This window comes from Lynx rufus, unplaced genomic scaffold (assembly GCF_022079265.1).
Source record: "Lynx rufus isolate CCGP_SWC_20201006 ecotype Redwood Valley unplaced genomic scaffold, mLynRuf1.p SCAF_1, whole genome shotgun sequence".
In the NCBI taxonomy this organism is placed as follows: Eukaryota; Metazoa; Chordata; class Mammalia; order Carnivora; family Felidae; genus Lynx; species Lynx rufus.
In genome coordinates this window covers 193,378,564-193,397,971 of record NW_025814823.1, presented here as the reverse complement: position 1 = coordinate 193,397,971, position 19,408 = coordinate 193,378,564, and the positions used below count along the sequence as shown (strand labels likewise).

The 19,408-nt window shown below is 40.6% G+C and overlaps 1 protein-coding gene across 5 annotated transcripts; it reads left to right on the top strand.

Annotated features, from left to right (window-relative positions):
• The first annotated feature begins 776 nt into the window (after positions 1–776).
• MFAP3 (microfibril associated protein 3) lies at positions 777–19,346 on the top strand. 5 transcript variants are annotated; one of them, XM_047092183.1, is made up of 3 exons: positions 777–815; positions 12,298–12,761; positions 15,014–19,346. In XM_047092183.1, the coding sequence occupies exons 2-3, from the start codon at positions 12,467–12,469 to the stop codon at positions 15,805–15,807; spliced, it is 1,089 nt and encodes a 362-aa protein (XP_046948139.1). In that variant the 5' UTR covers positions 777–815; positions 12,298–12,466; the 3' UTR covers positions 15,808–19,346. The 5 variants fall into 5 exon arrangements, with proteins under 5 accessions (XP_046948139.1, XP_046948156.1, XP_046948146.1 ...); XM_047092200.1 differs by lacking the exon at positions 777–815 and adding an exon at positions 3,519–4,293; XM_047092190.1 differs by lacking the exon at positions 777–815 and adding an exon at positions 6,098–6,813.
• Positions 19,347–19,408: the final 62 nt, after the last annotated feature.

The following is a 19,408-nucleotide window of genomic DNA, read 5'->3' as shown; positions in this document are numbered from 1 at the left end:
CACATATATAGATATATACCTCTCCCCATTTTCCCTGGAAACTTCCAGCCGCACAGTTACCAAAATGGAAAGGGTTTAGCTTAGCAGCTACAAGTACGGGCTCCGGAATTAGACTTTCTTCCAACTTTGGGGGGGGGGGGGGGGCGGTAACTGCGACAAAGTCAGTTCACCTTGCTAGCTGCGTCTCCGTTTCCTCAACAGTAACACAGGCTACAACACCTGCCTGGCAGGGTTCCTACAAAGGTTCCTCCACACGGGGTAAGCGAAGGGCTCTCGTAACAGAGACTGGCACATAGGTAACAGTTGCTATTAGGACGGAGGCGGTGGTTGTGTCATTACTGTCATTATTAACACAGCTTTCTCTAGACGGACAGACAGCAGACGTCCTCACTTGTTCGCACACAAAAGACCAGATCCCAAACCGGAGCTCTGGGATCAACAAGCACTCCCAACTTCTCCGACGCTGAAAACGACGAAGAGTTCCGCACACAAACGTAGCGCTTCAACAACCAAAGCGCTTTATAGGCTCCGCGTCCAGCCGTGGAGGGGGCCGGCCGCCCAGCCCCAGGCCACCTCCTGCCCCTACCCAGCCACCTAGACCGCCCGGCCCCGAACCCCCAAACCCCGCACCCCGCCTGCCTTCTCCCTAGAAATCCACACCCACTCCCCAGCCACCCTCACCCGGACCACGGCTGCCGAAAAGCTGCTCCTGCTGCCCCGGAAGTAGTCTCTCAGCGCGGAGTTGGTCCCGCCTGCTTGAGAGCACTTCCGGGTCAAGCCACCGCTCGGGCAGGAACAAGCTGAGTGCCAGTCTGGTAAGTGAAGGTTCGGTCGGGGTCGTGCGACGGAGGTACTGGAGGTGCTGAGGCATGGGTTTGAGCCGGTGGGTCGGGGTCCGACGTGAAGGGGGATAGGATGTTCGCCGTCCTTTTGAACGCCAGGCCTGAGCTGCGGGAGTTCAGCCATCGTATGTTTACTGAGCATAAGCTACCTGCCAGGTACCACCCTGGGGGCCTGGGACACACTGGATTTCAAGCCGACTATGGCCCTGCGCCCTAGTAGTTGACATTCTGGAGCGAGGCCGACCTTAAACAAGTCAACAAGCAACACTCATGTCTAAAATAGTAAATAAAAAGATGGTTGTGAGTACTTTAAAGAAAATTAAACAGCATAATGTGATGGAACAAAGGGAGTAATCCTTATGAAGATCTCGAGAGCATTTGAGGCAGAAGGAATAGCAAGTGCAAAGTCCTTATAGTGGTAACAAACTTAGCAAGGTCAAGGAAAAGAAAAAAGGCTACTGTTACGGGCCCAAAAAGAGGAAGGAAAATGAGGCCAGAGACTTGAATGAGCCAAATCTTGTAGTGTCTATGAGCCAGTACAAGGAGTTTGACTTTTATTTGGAGAACATTTGGAAACAATTGAAGGTTTCTTTTTTTTTTTTTTTTAAAGTTTTTTTTTTTTTTCCAACGTTTATTTATTTTTGGGACAGAGAGAGACAGAGCATGAACGGGGGAGGGGCAGAGAGAGAGGGAGACACAGAATCGGAAACAGGCTCCAGGCTCTGAGCCATCAGCCCAGAGCCTGACGCGGGGCTCGAACTCACGGACCGTGAGATCGTGACCTGGCTGAAGTCGGACGCTTAACCGACTGCGCCACCCAGGCGCCCCAACAATTGAAGGTTTCTATGCAGAAGAGTGATATGTTCTGATTTATGACTTTAAGATTATAACTGACCATCAGAAAGATACATCTCTTGCGTTGTCTTTGAGCGGGAGGATGCATGAAACTGGGACTAAAAGCCAGAAAAGCATTATAGACACCTTCATTGTATAGATGTGAAAAATTAAGTCCCAGAAAGGTGAAGGGATGTGGTCTTTTTAACAACCCGTCTTCCAGCTTCCATCTTGTTGCCTTCAGAATTAACATCTCAATGTCCATATATAATTGTCACTTCCTGAAACCATTCAGATTCCTTTGCTTTTGATGGTAGTTCTTTAAACTTAAGGGCATCGCTATCACCTGGTAGCTTCTTAAAAATGCCTATTCCAAAAAACAAACAAAAAACCCATAGAAGTATAAAATAGGTAGTTTCCTCTGATTTTCTGTGGCAATAGAAATTGCATGGAATTTGGGGTTTAGGTACGAAAGTGAATTGGTAAGTCACTTAACCATGTCTTTAATCTTACACTTAAAATGTTGCTGCCAAAAAAAAAAGTGATGGGGGCCGCCTGGGTGGCTCAGTTGGTTAGGCAGCCGACTTCGGCTCAGGTCATGATCTCACAGTCTGTGGGTTCAAGCCCCACGTCGAACTCTGTGCTGACAGCTCAGAGCCTGGAGCTGATTGGGGTTCTCTGTCTCTCTCTGTCTCTCTCTCTCTCTCTGCCCTTTCCTCACGCATGCACTCTCTCTCAAAAAAATGAACAAACATTTAAAAAAAAATTTTAAATGCTGCCACTGATAATTTTAGCAGCAGCTTTCAAACTTTCTGGTCTCAGGATCCCTTTACACTTTTAAAACTTACTAAGAACAAGGAGTTTGTGTGTGTGTTGTATCTATCAATATTCACCGTTTTAGATATCAAGACAACTTGCAAAAGTATATTTAAAAAAATGTGTTATGTGTTAAAGTAAATAGTATTTCTATGAACAATATTTTCCAAAACAAAAAATCATTAAGAATGCCATTGCTTTACATTTTTACAGCTCTTTTTAATATCTTCATAGAAGATAGCTAGATTCTCATATCTCCTTCTGCGTTCATTCTTTTGTCATAGCACTCATCATGTAGCCTCTGGACAGTTGCACCATATTGGATGAGAATGAGAATGTAAAGGGAAATAAGATCCTAGTATTATTAGGAAAATCATTTTGGAGAAGTTTTAGGTACCCCAGAGGCCCTTGTACCACACTTTGAGAATCACTGGATTGCAATATTGTTAGGACAATCAAAGGAAATATGGGCTTGATTTGTAAGTCATTAAAACTACATGCACATTAAAAAGCAGATGCTCAGGCCTTGCCCTTAGAGATGCCAAATCAGTAAATCTGAGTGGGACCAACAAATCTTCATCTTTAACAAGCACCACAGATTAAGTTGATGTAAGTTCTCAAAAATCGCAGTTTGGGAAAACCATTTAAAGACCAAATCCACGCTAGAGTGTTTCTCCCACTAAGATTTTAAAAGCTGTATTTCCATATCTTCAAAAATCTCCATTAATGCTTCCCAGAGTCTGAGACCAAAAAACAAACAAAAAAACAAAACCAAAGAAGTGTAAAATAGGTAGTTTCCTCTGATTTTCTGTGGCAATAGCAATTGCATGGAAGTGGGGGTGTACATACGGAAAAGTGACTTAGTAAGTCACTTAAACGTAAGTCTGGGACTCTGGAAAGTCAGTAAGAAATTTGTAACAAGTACCTTCCTGACCGCCAAGTTGATCGGGCATCGGAATTCAAAATGTTGAATCCCATGCTATGTCAAAGGCTGAGAAAGTTTTTAGACTCTCATCTTTACGCTTACAGTCTTTTGGATAGATACATATCTGATAGAAGAAGGAAACTGATAAGTCTTACAATTGAATACTCTGTGTGTAGGTGACTTACAGAGCAAAAGAATTCATCCAAAATTAAGATGGTAATGGTGACAATTTAAGTGAGAGGGCTTCTTGAACAAGGTGAAATTGGAGTCGGATACTGTAGAGGGTGGAATTTCCGCAGGAAGATATTGTTGGGGAGGGGCAGGAAATTTTAAGCAAAGGGGACAATTAGAACCAGAACTTTTTTTTTTTTACACTAAGAAAACAATTTTATTTACAACAGTATCAAAAAGAAAAAATACGTAGGAATCTTTAACAATATAGAACCAGACCTTTAAAATAAAAAGTTATTTGGAGACATTGGAGAGTAAAACAAATATAGTTAAGGCTTTGAGCCATGACAAGAAGCTGGGAAGATAATAGGATTTAAGCAAAGAAGGGAATGATAGTGATAATCAGCCTCTAGATGAGGAAGCAGACCACTATAGATCATAGCTGATTGGTGACAGAGGTGTAACTAAAAAACAGACTTCTAGATCCATTCATTCCTTCAGCAAACAATTATTCTGCACACAGGCACTATTGGGCTCCATCCAGCAACTTCTGTTCTGCCTCCTGAAACTTCCTGGAGAATTACGGATGCCTGACCAACATTTGAAGTTTATCTCTTGGGCAGTGGAAAATCAATAGATTTTTAAATCATCTTGACTTTCTTGGATGTGTGTTCAGGACCAGTTCTGAGAGGAGCAGTGTTTGGGGTAGGGTTGGAGTTAATGAGACCCATTTAGAAATTAAAAGAATAGTGTGGTACCCAGGTAAGGTAAAAGGACTGTGACCTTGGGTGGGACACCGTATGATTTAATTGAAAAACGCCTAGGAAGTGGAAAAATAATATCAATGGCATGTATTTATAATATACCCACATTCGTTCACAACTACTGTATGAGGTCATGACTCTTAAAATAACCTTGTAGATGTGAAAACTAAGGCCTCTCAAGCCATGGCTTCATCCAGGGATAAGATCAGGCAGGTCAGTCCATGCTTCCTACCAAGGAGCCATGATGATCTTATAACTTTGATCTTGCAAAATTGAAAGGATTATATCGTGTGGCTATCATCTAAAATGGGTATACACTGCACAAGTAGATGTAAGGGCGAGAATGAGAAGTTCTATTTTAGTTACATGGACTTTGATTTTTTGGACTATAGAAAAAAAAAATTGGGTAAGGAGATCGTAAATCTAGGCCCCTGACATTGATCTTTGTCATTTGCATCCAGTAGCTCAGCAAATGCTTACGGCAGAAGGATGTAAGTCACAGTTACAGAAAATAATTGTGGGTTTAAAGCAAAGCTCCAATAAGTACAGAGGACGGTGTTTTTCAGTGGGCCAGAAAATACGCTGAAGTTTGAGCTGAGTGCCCAAATGCTAGCTATGAGGTGTGTGATGGCACTAAGATATCCTTGGGAGCATAAGGGCCATTTGAATTAGGAACTTTTCAGAAAATGACCCTCACCATGGTGATTTCTTTTGAATATTACTAACCTTTCTATGTTTCAGATCTCTGTTTTTTATGTTTGTTTTTTGCAAAGGATGGAAGAGTGCTAAAAATCTATTCTTCATTTGCTTTTTCTCCCCCTTGCCAATTTGGAATGCCACTTTGACCATTGTGTGCCAGGCATGGGGAACTTCTCCATTTTTCCAGTGTAACAGTGCAGGCAGAGAAGAGTGGATGAGCTGTAAATACAAGCTAGAGCACATTTAATTATGGAGAATAAAGCATTAATATCTCCGTATACTTAAAATCAATACCATCTGGGCATCAGTGTTTCCCTGCTTTGTGTTATCTCAGAACTATTTGTACAAATAGCAGTTTCTTCAGCCAACTTAATATTGAGCCACGAGAACGGAAATCAGCCACATTACTTCCCTATTTACTCCTGTTGAGAATTGGAGCAGGATGGAAATATTTCTTCTCTCAGAAGCTGGCAGAAACAGCAACAAGGCAATCTGTTAGTCATGACAGCTTAAACGCTTTCTTTTCTTTTCTTTTCTTTCTTATGATATAGCCATATTGAGAATGGTTCTGTCAGGTAAAATCATCTAAATTTCTGATTATTCATGATCCTAGAAAAGCTGATATTTTACTGTATCTAAAAGATGAAAAAGGAGTTAGATTAAATTTGAGTATCACTTTCTATTATTCTTACTAATGCTGAAGGAAGGTAATAAAACATTCTACCAAGTGACTTCACCCACAAGCATAGCATAGGCCTTTTTAACTGTAAGAAGGTGACACTTTGATTTTCCTTTTTGAACTCTTTCCTCTTAGCCTCCAAATGTCAGCTGCAGCATTAAGAAATAGTAGACATGGGCACCTGGGTGGCTCAGTCAGTTAAGCCTCCGACTTAAGCTCAGGTCATGGTCTCACAGGTTCATGAGTTTGAGCCCCACGTCGGCCTCTGTGCTGACAGCTCAGGGCCTGGAACTTGCTTCGGATTCTGTGTCTCCCTCTCTCTCTGCCCCTCCCCCCCCAATAAACATTAAAAAAATTTTTTTAATTAAAAAAAATGAAATAGCAAGTATGATATTATTATGGGAAGTCCCAAAACTAGTTCGTAAATTCCTGGACATCCCTTGCAGTACCCAGTATTTATTTCATCTTGCACATGATGGGCCTGTGATTTAGCTGTTTGAAAATGCACCAGAATGAGTAGCATGGTCATAGTCAATGTAATTTTTGTTGAAAGTAGCAGACTGATTCTGACACAAGTAAAAGGAAATTTAATATGAAGAGTTATTCTGATCCTAAGGGTGATTTGTTCCTTTACTCTTTTTTCTGCTTCTGTCACCGTCTTGGACCCATCCATACCTTTGCCACTTTTTTCTCTCCCAGCTGCTCAACAGCATCTTATTTGCAAATGGGTTGTGTCTTTTAGTAGCTCAGACTAGAAGTACTTTGTGTTCGGGATGTCCATGGTAGGAGCACGAAGTGCCTGGGCTGAGTCTGCCTTTATTAACCAGACATATTGCTCTCCTGGCACAAAATCAGCGTACCAGGCTACTTCTGCCACCTTAGACTTTGACCTAAGGGCAGTTTAAGGGTGTTCATAGTGTTTTTCTAAACCCTGTCTGTAGGTTTCTTGAAACTTCTAGTAAAGGCAAATGGTTGTGTCTGTAGAGAACAGAACCATAAATCGTGGCCACATGGGCAGCTGGAGCACTGCACTCAGGTGTACAAAGAGGAGAGGAGGTGGAAATCCACAATGAGGATTACCAGGTAGCCACAGCCACACTTTAATCACTTTTGCTGAATTTAATCTTTTTTCTCCTACTTAACCATTTCTCCATTTCCTTTCTTGTTTTTACACTCAGTCTTAATTTTTGTGGATTTAATTTTGAAAGAAACTGAATAAAGATCTTTATTTCTTTAAAAAAAAAAAAAAAGTCACATTGGAGGAAGGAAGCAGAATTTTGTCAGAAGCCAGAGCAGCACTTCAGTCAGTCTCTTTCTCTTCCCCTCTGCTCTCCTTCCCCTCCCCCTCCACTACCCCCCACCCCCCACTCCCCCATCTCTCTCTTTCTCCATCCCTGTTGTCCTGTCTCTCTGCTTTTCTTTGTATGTGGCCCAAACTGGACTGCCTCAACCCCTTCTCTTCCTCACATTGGCCCTAACCCGGCCACTGTGTCTCAATTCTAAATTCCAAGATCAAAGCTTCTCGTTAGTTAGTCAGCCGAAGGGTTGACTTCCTCCAGGGCCCCAGAACATAGAGGCAGGTCTCACAAAAGGGAAGGGTAAGCTAGGCACATCACAACCAAGATTCTTGGCCACAAACTCAGAGTGCATAAAAACAATGTAATGTATCTTGGCTGGACTCCAAGTTCAGTTTACAGTGCCTGTTTGAGCCATATTATTGCAGAATAGTATTTGCCATGAGCAGAAGAAAAATGTGAAATTTAAAGTTACAGATTGAAATTACATAATAATGTTTCCCCTCTCCAACATTTTTATTTTTTTTTATTTTTTCTAATATTTATTTATTTTTGGGAGAGCGTAAGTGGGGGAGGGGCAGAGAGGAGGACAGAGGGCCAAAGTGGGCTCTGCGCTGACAGGCTGACAGCAGCGAGCCCCATGTGGGGCTCAAACTCACGAACTGCAGGATCATGACGTGAGCAGAAAACAGAGGGACACTCAACAGGCTGAGCCACTCAGGCGCCCCACCTCTCCAAGATTTTTAAATGGTTGCATAGTATTCTGAGTAGAAGTGTTTCATTTATCTTAAACAATGATTTTACCATCAGCTGTAGATTTTAGCACAGTATCTGAAAGGACAATCGGTAATAATAACTAGAGGGGCGCCTGGGTAGCTCCAGATGGTTAAGCGTCTGACTCTTGATTTCGGCTCAGGTCCTGATCTCGCAGTTTCCTGAGTTCAAGCCCAGCATGGGGCTCTGTGCTGACAGCATGGAGCCTGTTTAGGATTCTTCCTCTTTCTCTGCCCTGCCCACTTGCACACTAACTCTCAAAATAAATAAATAAACTTAAAAAAAATTAACTAGAGGTTATTTAGTAATTACTGCTACCAGACTCTGCTTTATATGTACTATTTTCTTCAAGCCTCACAATAGTCCAATAAGAACAGGTACTATTATTTTCCCTGTTTTAAAGATGAGGGCACTGGGGCACAGAGAGATTAGGTCATTTACAAAAGTTGCAGGGCTGGTTAGAGTCCATCAGGATTCAAATCCAGGAAATCTGGCTCTAGAGACTGTTCTCTGAACTTCTCTCTGTTATCCTGCCTTTCTCAGAAGCCTGCAATTATGTTGATCCAGGGTAACAGAAAGTGAGTAATAGTTCTCTCTTATTGGAAGTGTTCAAACAGCCTGCAGCACCATTAGGCAATGCTGTCGTAGAGGAAATAAGGAAGTGTAGTCCTAGTCTCTGGATGCCAGTCCATGGATCCTCTGCCTCAAGATCATCCAGGGAGCTAATTAGACACCATAAATTCCAAGTTCCAAGTCCAGAGGTTCTTACTAGGTCTGGGGCGGGACCCAGGAATCTGTATTTTTAACAAGCTCTGTGGATATTAGTAGTCAACCTGGCTTAGATACTGTGGGCTTATAATCTTTTATCCCTACTATTATCTCCTAGGACAAGATGGCGATGAAGACTTTGGGAGTTGGGGTTGACCTAAGGACTGCCTTTAGGCACTATGCCTCTCAAGTAGTCTGGACATTGTTAGTATCGGCCGTCTCAGAATATAATAAGTGCTAGTAAATGCACGTCAGTTTGAATAATTATCCCTGTTGCATAACATTCTTCAATTTACAAAGATACATCGCGCACTATCAAATTTAAACTAATCTCCATGAGTAAATATGTATTGAACATGTGCTAGTTTTGAGGTATAGCAATAAAAATATAGTCCTTTGCTTAAGGAACTGAATCATAGGTGAGATGGGGTGGACTCCCTAGCAATACAAGCAGCGCATACCAAAGCCGGTGAGTAGTGTAATGGTGAGAGCTACAGGGGCTTGGGGGAAAGCCACCCTGCGTCCAGGCATACTCTGGATTCATGTGGAATGGAGAGCCAGCACTGGAGAGGAGACCCAGGGAAGCTGCATGAAGGGATTCCACACAGCAATAACACTGCCAGGACACCGCTTGCCCCACAGCCCTCCATATAGAGGCTATTTATTCTTCCAAAGCTGCTGCATCTCAGTAGGGAGAGGAAATCCATTTTCTTCTGGTTCCAGTGTCTTCTACTCTAGCTGCCTTGATCCTGGGCAGACATGACCTTTCCTACAGGTGATCTACCCCACTCTTGAGCTTCCAGGCTATTTGATCCCTTCATCTTGGACACTGGTCTTCTTCACTCACTTCAGGCTCCTATTCCAGTTCCCAAAGTCCACCTCCAGTTTTGCTGTTGGCCCAGACTGCTTCCCGAATCAGGAAGCTGACCCAGCACACTGTCCACCCTTTCTCATTACACCACCTGTAGCTCTTTCTCCTGAACACCTCCTAACCAGTGATCCCTCTGCTTTTTCCCTTTCCCTTTACTAGGACACTTCTCTTCCATTCACAATCCCTATTTATCCCTCACGTACTGTTGCACACCTCACTTTCTCAAGAAGGCTTTCCGTGACAAGGTTAGCTCCCCACATTGGGTACTTCTGTAGCATCCTGTACTTTCTCTTGGGCAACATTTACCATATTTTGTATGTAATTAGTGTCTATGTCCCCTGCCAGACTGAGCTCCATGAAGTCAGAGGCGGTGTCTGTAATACATAGAAAGTGCTCCATGGATGCAAGAGAATAGATGAAAATGTATACCTCTAGTCTAAAATTGTGGTTCTGAACTCAGTGGTGGAACCAGTGGGAAAGAGGAGGAGGATGGCTGGATAAGAAATGAGGTAGTATTAGAATGAAGTGGAGTTGTGGGTGTTTTATTTGTTTTGTTTTTCCTGACAAAGAGAGGAGGCCTCTGGCTCAGAGCCTTTAGCAGACAGCAGTTAATAACACTGCTTTGTTTTCATCACGTTTATGTGTACAGTTACTTTTATTTACAGATGTGATATAGACTCTCCTTTTAAAATAAATGATTTAATCATATGCAGGATTTAAGAAACAAAACAGATGAGCATAGGAGAAGGGAAGGAAAAATAAGATAAAAACAGAGGGAAGCAAACCATAAGAGACTCTTAAATACAAAGAACAAACAGGGTTGCTGGAGGGGTGTTGGGTGGGGGGATGGGCTAAATGTGTGATGGGCATTAAGGAGGGCACTTGTTGGGATGAGCACTGGGTGTTATATGTTAGTGCTGAATCACTGGGTTCTACTCCTGAAGCCATTATTACACCATATAGTAACTAGAATTTAAATAAAAAATTTAAAAAATAATTAAAAAAATGTATGAAAGCAAAATAATGAGTTGACTTAAAGAAAAAGCATAAATAATAATAATAATTTTGTATACTGATGTTGAAAAAAAAAAACATTTTGGAAATGGCCAGTAGAAGAAAGGAATGAAATTGGGAAAATGCTGACTTGGATGCAGCCACAGGAACTCTTGATGACAGTCCTAGGGAAGACTGGAGCACTTTTTCAGCACAGTCGTTTCCTATCACCATTGAGAACCCATCATCTAGAATAAAGGACAAAAATCATGTCCACTGGTTGTTGTATGTATTGTACTGAAAAAGAGCTTGGGAGCTCACACGTCAGGGCCCAGCACAGTGCCTGGCTTATGACAGTCACTCAATAAATGTGATTTCCATTGTTTCTACTCACCACTCTGTCCCACTAGAGAACAGGATTCTCCTGCTAACATATAGGATAGCCTAAAGGAGCACGTCACTGACATGAATGGATTAAATCACATAATTTCCAAAATCCCCTCCAATGCCCAAGGTGTTTCCTTTAGTGTCATTTTACTTGGGTTTGGGAAGGAAATAGAAGTAAACACATGTGTTCAATCTATGTATAGCAAAGTCTGAAGTCCTTCGTTTTACTCTAAATAGTCCGTTCTTAAATGTTAAAGATATAGCAAGATTTAGAAAATTATTATTATTCAGCCAACCTTTCAAGGGCTAATGAAAATTAAATGACATTTACAACTTACTATGATTCAGACTTTGAGGAGTTTAATGGCTAAATACAATGATCCATTGCTTTTTATGTTCTGTGATCAAGCAGCCTTTGTGTAAGTATAAAGGGGAGTCATTTCCAAAACTAATTATTTGGGGCCTTTGTAAGAAATAAAGCTAGGCATTTCATCCTGTCTTTTAAAGAAATAGAAGTTGAAATTTTTCTTTGAGAGTCATTGATTTAAAAGAGGAACCAGATTAACAGGAAGATGATCATAATCACATAAACTCTTAGACTGGGATATTTTGTTCTTTGTTCATGGTATTTTGTTTGTCTGGCAATCTTTCCCTGTACTTTATATTTGCATTTCTACCAAGTAGATATTTAAGATGTCAATTCCTCCCTTAGCTTATTTGGCAGACTTTGAGCTAAAACTTGGTATTCTCACAAACTGTTAAATATGCTGTATTTTGTCTCTTGATATCAAAGAAACTATTAATGGAAAATTCTTTTGTCTAACATTCTTGCTCAAGAGGGAGATCCTAAAGCCTCAGAAGTCATTAACTGTGTATGTAGTAGTACGGTTTTCTTTCTAATATTAAAACAAACGAAAAAACTACCTTAAGTATCCCTGCATTATTTAAAGCTAATACTTTATGTACTTGGATTGCTCAAATTTTGAGCTCCAGGCTCATGATTATAATGTACCAGTTGATTTACATTATTGATATAACAACAGATGGTAATGACGCAGGTTGAAATAAAAGATCATTAAGCTAAATATTTTAGCTTTCATTGGCTCCCTGTTGCCTGAGATTTGTCAGAGTGAAATAGAATCACAGCCTTTCAGAACTAGAAGAGTCTTTAGAGAGGTCTCATCTAGTCTTTGATTTGACGGATGAGAAAACGGCTGAGGGAGAATACTACTTGCCAAGGTCTTATTGCTTGTTAGTAGCAAAGCTAGGACCAGAATCTAGGTCTGCCTGCCATTTCCTAATTCAGTGCTTTTTTCTACTGTCTCTCTGAGATTTTTAGGTGGGTGTTCTTTCTGTTTTGCTCTCTGATGTCAGTGCCAATCATTCTAATCAATTTCATATCTCTTCTTTTCTAGAACATAGAATTTCACCCTGTTGTGAGTCTTTGTTGGCTAAACTTTATATCTGGCTTTCTTTTAGGTTGGTCTCCACTCACATCTTTTAATCTTGAAGATTTCAAAATACAGCGGAATCTCCCACTTTTTTGGAAAACTCCAATACCAAGCCATAAATTACCCACCGTGCTCTTGTTATAGTATAGAAGCTTTTGAGTTCTCCAAATCTAAACAGGATTTTCTCCCATTTTTCCATGAAGCCACATTGTTGTTTATTCACTTTAGTGGCGAGTATTATTGTGCCAGCAGCTTTTGTTTTGGAAGATGTAGGCTTCAACCAAATGGCCCCACTGGGAGCAAATCATAGCTCTTTCAATTCATCATTTCCTCCAAGCTTTGAACTCTCAGCAGGTTCCCACTCAGGAGACGATGTTATCATAGCCAAAGAGGGAACTAGTGTTTCAATTGAGTGTCTTCTCACAGTCGACCACTATGAAGATGTCCGTTGGTACAACTCAAAAGGACAGCAACTGGACGGCAGAGGCAGAGGTAACTAATCAAGGTTACTCATTTCCTGTTACTTCTGTCTTCTTGGTTGTATGACATGTTCCACAAAGAAAGCTCAATGATGAGGTGCCAAGGGAATAGTTAAAACTTTTGGAAGGCCTGGAGTATTTCTGATAGGTATTAGAGAAAGCAAAATAATTATAATTGCTTAACCAGAAGAAGAAAGAATAGTTGTAAATTTAAAAGGTGTTCACATGTGGAGCATGTGGGTGGCTCAGTTAGTTGAGCGTCCGACTTGGCTCAGGTCATGATCTCATAGTTCATGAGTTCGAGCCCCACATCCGGCTCTGTGCTGATAGCTCAGACCTTGGAACCTGCCTCAGATTCTGCGTCTCCCTCTCTCTCTGCCCCTCCCCCGCTCATGCTCACTTGTGCACACTCTCATAAATAAATAAACATTAAAAAAAAATTTTTTTTAAGGTGTTCACTTGATGACAAGGAGCTATTGTCTCTCCTCTTGCTGAGCTGGTTTCCTTATTCATTGAAGGTAGACTACATCAGGGCTGCTGTAGACAGCTGTACAGGCTACGCACCGCACAACCCTGTTGACCTAGACTGTATTGTGCACAATACAGTGTGGTAGCCCTATGTGCATACAACAGGAAGGGGGTTGGCTAAGCTTAAGTAAGTTTGTCATAAATTTTAAAATTTTGTTTGGAAATGAGTTACTAAATATTTTAGAGAAAATCCAGGATTTTTTTTTAAAGATTATAGCTCTGTGCATAAAACTTAAAGTCCCTCTGAGAATTAGAAGGGCACTGAGGAGGAGCTCTGTAAGCCCTTCCAGCTCAATTTTTTTCATGCTATACCTTAATTTATTTGAAAACAGGAGAACTTCTCTTGTATTTTTTGCCTCTCAGTCTTAAAAATCGCCCAAACAGCATAATCGACCAAGGTGTCATTTTTGACAGGTTTTTATTTGATTGTACTGTTAGTAAACCTGTGAACACATCTTAGAGCACTATTTCCTTAACTGGTATTCTGCTGGAAAGATCTTTTTAAAGACTACTTGCATTAAAGTACCTCAAAAAGAAATCACCATGAAAATCAATGGGATAAAGATTAAATTCTGCGATACTCACAAGCTACACTTTCAGGAAAGGCCCTTCTTGTCTTTTTTGCTAGAAAGCTACTCTCACCTCTTGGAATATAAAGGATATTTGCTTATTCATATTAGAATGGAAAATGGAAGAAGAGACAGATGGTGTTTTCTTTTAAAGTCTACGCTAAACATTTTACCTTTCTATAAACTGAATAACTGGCCACCAAGGGATTGAAGAGTTTGAACTGTTAGAACAGAACATTTTTAATCAGCTTCTGAAGAATGTAGATCTATTGAATCGGGATCTCTAGAGTGGTGCCCAGAATGTGTATTTTGAACATGATTTAGGGTTTCACATATGGACCCATTCGTCTAGACTGTTATTTCCTTTGGCTCTAGGATCCAAACCAAACGCGTGTGAGATTTGAATTATTCAGTCAGTGTGATCATTACAGCCTGAATGCATAAACAAAGCCTAGGTTAGCAGGAGACCAGCCGAGTGGAATGGCAGTTTCATTTTCCTGTTTTGCCTTTACTTTGAAAACCACTAGCATCTATCATTGATGCTTTCAGTAACAGCCCTGGAAAATTTTATTAAGTTTTATGAATCTCTAGTGAGAGGAGTTTAAAGAGCATGTCAGTCTAGTATAAGGTTCATAAATCTTGAGCTATTATCAGCAAGTAAGCTGGAGAGTTTACATTGTGGTCGTAGTACAGTGGCTGATGAATGGAGTGTATGTACTTCATCATACTTTGGATTCATAGGATATCCTTCTCATAGCTCCCAAGTTCGTAGAACAGCAGCTTGTGGAATAATGAATATATTCATAGCTACATATTTCTCTTTTTTTTTTATGTTAGTGTAGTGATGGCTCCTAAATGTAACTGTAGAATTTAGATAAATTTTGATGACAATAAAAATGGGCATAATCCAGAGTGCTTACTAATTGATTTGCCATTCATGTCAGGAAGGAAGACTTTGATTCCCTTTTTTAAGTTCCGGGCTGTTTAAATTCCTACTGTGGACATAAAAGTCTGCCCTTTCTTACGTGATGTATACAAGTAGCAGAACCTAATAGAAGATTTGAGTTAAGGCACTCTCATGAAGAGACGGAGTATTGGTAAGGTGGTCGGCATATTTAGCAGTAATATTCTTTATGCTGTAATTTTTTTGTGTCTGTTGGGTTATCAGGTGGAAAATGGTTGGTTTCTGATAACTTCCTGAATATCACCAGCGTAGCCTTCGATGACCGAGGGCTCTACACGTGTTTCACTGCCTCTCCAATTCGTGCCTCCTACTCCGTCACCCTGCGCGTTATCTTCACCTCAGGAGACATGAGTGTCTACTACATGGTTGTTTGCCTCATTGCCTTTACCATCACCCTCATCTTGAACGTCACGCGGCTGTGCATGATGAGCAGCCATCTTCGTAAGACAGAGAAGGCCATCAACGAATTCTTCAGAACTGAAGGGGCCGAGAAGCTGCAGAAGGCCTTTGAGATTGCAAAGCGCATCCCCATCATCACGTCAGCCAAAACTCTGGAGCTCGCCAAAGTCACACAATTTAAGACCATGGAGTTTGCCCGTTATATCGAAGAGCTGGCAAGAAGCGTCCCTCTTCCGCCCCTTATTCTAAACTGTCGGGCCTTCGTTGAGGAGATGTTCGAGGCCGTGCGAGTGGACGACCCTGATGACATGGGAGAAAGAATTAAAGAGAGACCTGCCTTGAACGCTCAAGGTGGCATCTATGTCATTAACCCAGAGATGGGCCGGAGTAATTCACCGGGAGGAGACTCGGATGACGGTTCTCTGAATGAACAAGGCCAGGAAATAGCAGTTCAGGTTTCTGTCCACCTTCAGTCAGAAACCAAAAGTATTGATACAGATTCCCAAGATAGCAGTCATTTCAGCCCACCTGATGATACAGGATCTGCCGAATTGAACTCTTACTCCAAAGATGGGACATATGAAAGCCATCAGCTGTGAGCTATCCCAGTACCTACGAAAACTCTCACAAGAGGAACTTATTTCATGCAGGAAGTAACATTTTTACCAAAAGATGACTGGGGTTTTCCCTCTTGTTAATATTAAGCACATCAGAATGTGAACTATTGCCAAAATCTTTGTAAAATTTTCTGTGTTTTTCATATCTATTTCTTAGTCATGTTTCTGGAGCTTGATTAAGTGACACGTGTTAAGATTTAAAGGAGCCTGAGAGAGAAACAAAATGGAGAAAGTACCACACTAAAAGTTCCATGGCTTCTCTTCTGGTCATGCTTCATCCAGCGGTTAGGGCTGACACTTATCTTGAGGCCTCAGTTTTCCCACCAATAAGACGAGGGATTTGCATTAGGTATCTAAAGTCATTTGTAACTTCTTACCTGTCCCCTTTAAACCAACAGAATTATCAGCACATCTCTAAATAAACCCTTCCCTAGACTTTAAGTCCTTTTTATGGAAAGGACCAAGCTTAGACTTTATTTTGTGATTTAGATTCCCACACCGATGCCATGGCGCATAGAGGTCTGGGTGTTTTTCAGATATTTCACCATGTGGAGTGTGCAATTGTATGTGCTAGGTTGAATCTCTTTAGTGTCACCCATGTCTGTATTACACAGATATTAGGGAGCTAACTGCTCATTAATAAACTACTTTCCATGAGTACATTGGTCCTTTTGGGGAGTGTAGCATGTCTTTTTAACTTATCGAAGCAGCATTTAGTTTATTGAGCTGGCAGTGATTTCCCAACTGATCTCCAAAAGTGAGCAATTTGTTCTTAAGGAATAATGTCTTCAGTGCTTTTAGAATAAGGAACAACATCAGATCACCTATCCTCTATTTCTGGTAAATCATGGATTTTGACATTTCTGTTCATAGAATTTCTCAGGCTTTCCATTTTTGAAAGTTCTGGACTCTGTAATAGGGTTCTGTATTTGGGATCCCATTCCAGGGGGAAACTCAGAGCTGGGTTCCTCTTGAGACTTCTGTCAACACTCTTGCCCTCCTTGATCGTAAATATGGTGCTAAAGGCTGCATGCCTCCTTGTTTGGTTTGTTTTTTAATATTGTTGATGTTTTTATTTTTGTGTATTTCAGATACAGAATTCTGAGCTAGGACTGCTTTTGTGGTCTTTCTGAGAAGCACTAACCTGAAATAAGATTAGATAATGGTGTGTGGTATCTGTGAGTATATTAAATATGTAGACATAGATATAGGTACCAGTGTATAGATATATACAAACACACAAATGATCTAGATATAAAGAGGGAGAAAAATTATGGATGGGGCCACCTGATTCAGCTGTGTATAATGAACACTTAAGACCGTATTTCTTGCCTGGCTGAGGCCTGATACAATAGAATTGTAAATACTCTTCAGAATAATTTCCTCAGCTACAGGAAGCTTGGTGTCATATGATTTTTAAGAACTTGGCTGTGGAGCTCCATTTGGTGCTTCATGTGTCTTCATTTGGCTTCTGATTATCGAAGCATTCCTTGAACTAGAGGTTCCTGAGGGAAATGTTCAGAGGAGGTTTTATCAGGATTTTAATTTAAGGTTTCGTATGGAGGAAAGCGAAGAGATAGAGAGCGTAACCAGATAGAACTCATACCTCCCTTTGTCCAGGCTTATCGGAAGTAATACATCTCTTCTGGATAGCGTGAATGAATCAATGTGTAGTTTTATCAGATGGCATTACGGATAAAGATGATAATGCTGCCTTTTCTGTCTCTCAGGCTGTTTCCATGGAAACCTCCAGAGCCAAACAAAAGCTACCAATCATTTAGCCAAAGCTTGCCTTGGCTCGTAAACCTGCATGTCTTTAAGGAATGCTGTTTTCATACATTTGGCTGTGAGAGCAAGGGCTCCTCACCGTACTCTAGATTATAGAACACTTTTTGCCTTCCCAGGCTGTTTCTTTTGAGAAATTAAAAATGCTAAAAGTCCCTTGTCTGAGGTCTGTTCCCTGAACATCCCTCCAATCTTCAGATAGTACCTCCAGCCCCATCCCAGTATAGCGACTTTGCAGTCATCTAGACTCATGTTAAAAAAGAGAATGGATTTATCCCACCACCTGTTCTCATGATGGACATGAGTGTCTGGAACCATAGACATATTTAATGGTCACAGCCCTGGGAAATAGGACTTTGGAAAAATATAACAAATAATGAAAAAAATCGATATGTTTACACAAATACTGTATAACAATTAGGTATAGGCTACTCCAGTTTGTTCTGGTTAGATTATTTTAGAAACACAGTGGTGATTTAATTTGGTGGCCAAAGTAATTGGATCACTTTGGATATTCCAGATTATGGTGCCAGTGGTAAAGAATTAACAGCAGTCAGAATTTAATTGGAGTTGGTCTTACTTTCTAAAGCTAGCTTCCAAGAGGAAGAAAACGACACATTAATATTTTCTGTATCTAATCAAATACTCTTCATATATAATTAATAGTCTCATGTTCTGTTTTTATAAAATCCTTCACCTTTTGAACTTAAACTACAGTCTAAGTCTTTTGACAACAACTGTGGTGTAATTAATCTTTTGTTTCACTGGATTTTATGGTTAGTGAAAATGTCTTTACTCAACAAATGTATTTAAATAGTTCTCTCATCTCATTTATAAATTTTGTATTGTGACTTACCTTATTGTCCTTATGAAATGACAGGATGGCTTTGTGAAATAAATTTACCAAAAATAGATATGTCAACATTTTTATAGATTCTTTGCCAGCTGAAACCAGACAGGCATCTTTTGAGTTGATACCCCCGTTGAGTTTTAGCCTATCCTCAAAGTTGAATCTGTTTTGATAGTTAAACTCTTGATTCAGAACCAGTGAGCACTTATATTTACTACCAATTACCTTGATATAAATACCTTAGGAGTTGCTGATCTGGAATGGTGAAAAGGTTCCTGGCTTCTTTGCCTCGCTTAGCATGCATTTTGAAGTCAAAGCACGCTGCTTTCTGTGTAGTCCTCCAGCCTCAGTGAACCCCTGGTGCAGTCCTCTCCATGTCCTCCCTGCATGTAGTTTCACCCTAGATCAGACTCTGTCTCCCTTGTCCCAGAGTGTCACGGGAGCATGGCATGCTTGTTTTCCAGAGCACAGCCGGTCATGGGTGCTAGCCTTGTCTCCACACACCAGCACTTCTCACACAAGTATATCATAATTCCTGAGTCACCAGTAAGAGAACACAGCCTTTTCTCATGTAAGTCGGGAATTTTGAAAATGCTCATGTTTATACATAAACTCCTAGCTTCTCAATGTTCTCAACATTTCATAAAAGTGCATATTATTTCGTATGGTTCAGATGATGTTTGAATGGTCACCATTTTAATAAATACTTACATTATAATTTTGTCCTTTCTTTAAAAAAAGTCATGCTTGAATATAATTTATTAAATGTTCAACGGACTGTTATTTCATTTGTCTGAAATCTTCTATCATCTTCATTTTTATGTGTGATGGAACTTGATGTTAATGATTTTAAACAGGAGTCAAAATGAATTCAACTTGGATTCTACCATGGCTCTGCATTTTAATTTTACAAATACTTAATATGCATCTACATGTTTTTGATACTAT

Excerpts from the sequence above, each read along its gene's own strand:
- MFAP3 (XM_047092183.1), top strand. The coding sequence starts at position 12,467 with ATGAAGCCACATTGTTGTTTATTCACTTTAGTGGCGAGTATTATTGTG. Across the intron at positions 12,762-15,013 it reads ACTGGACGGCAGAGGCAGAG|GTGGAAAATGGTTGGTTTCT; the intron begins GTAACTAATCAA and ends TTGGGTTATCAG.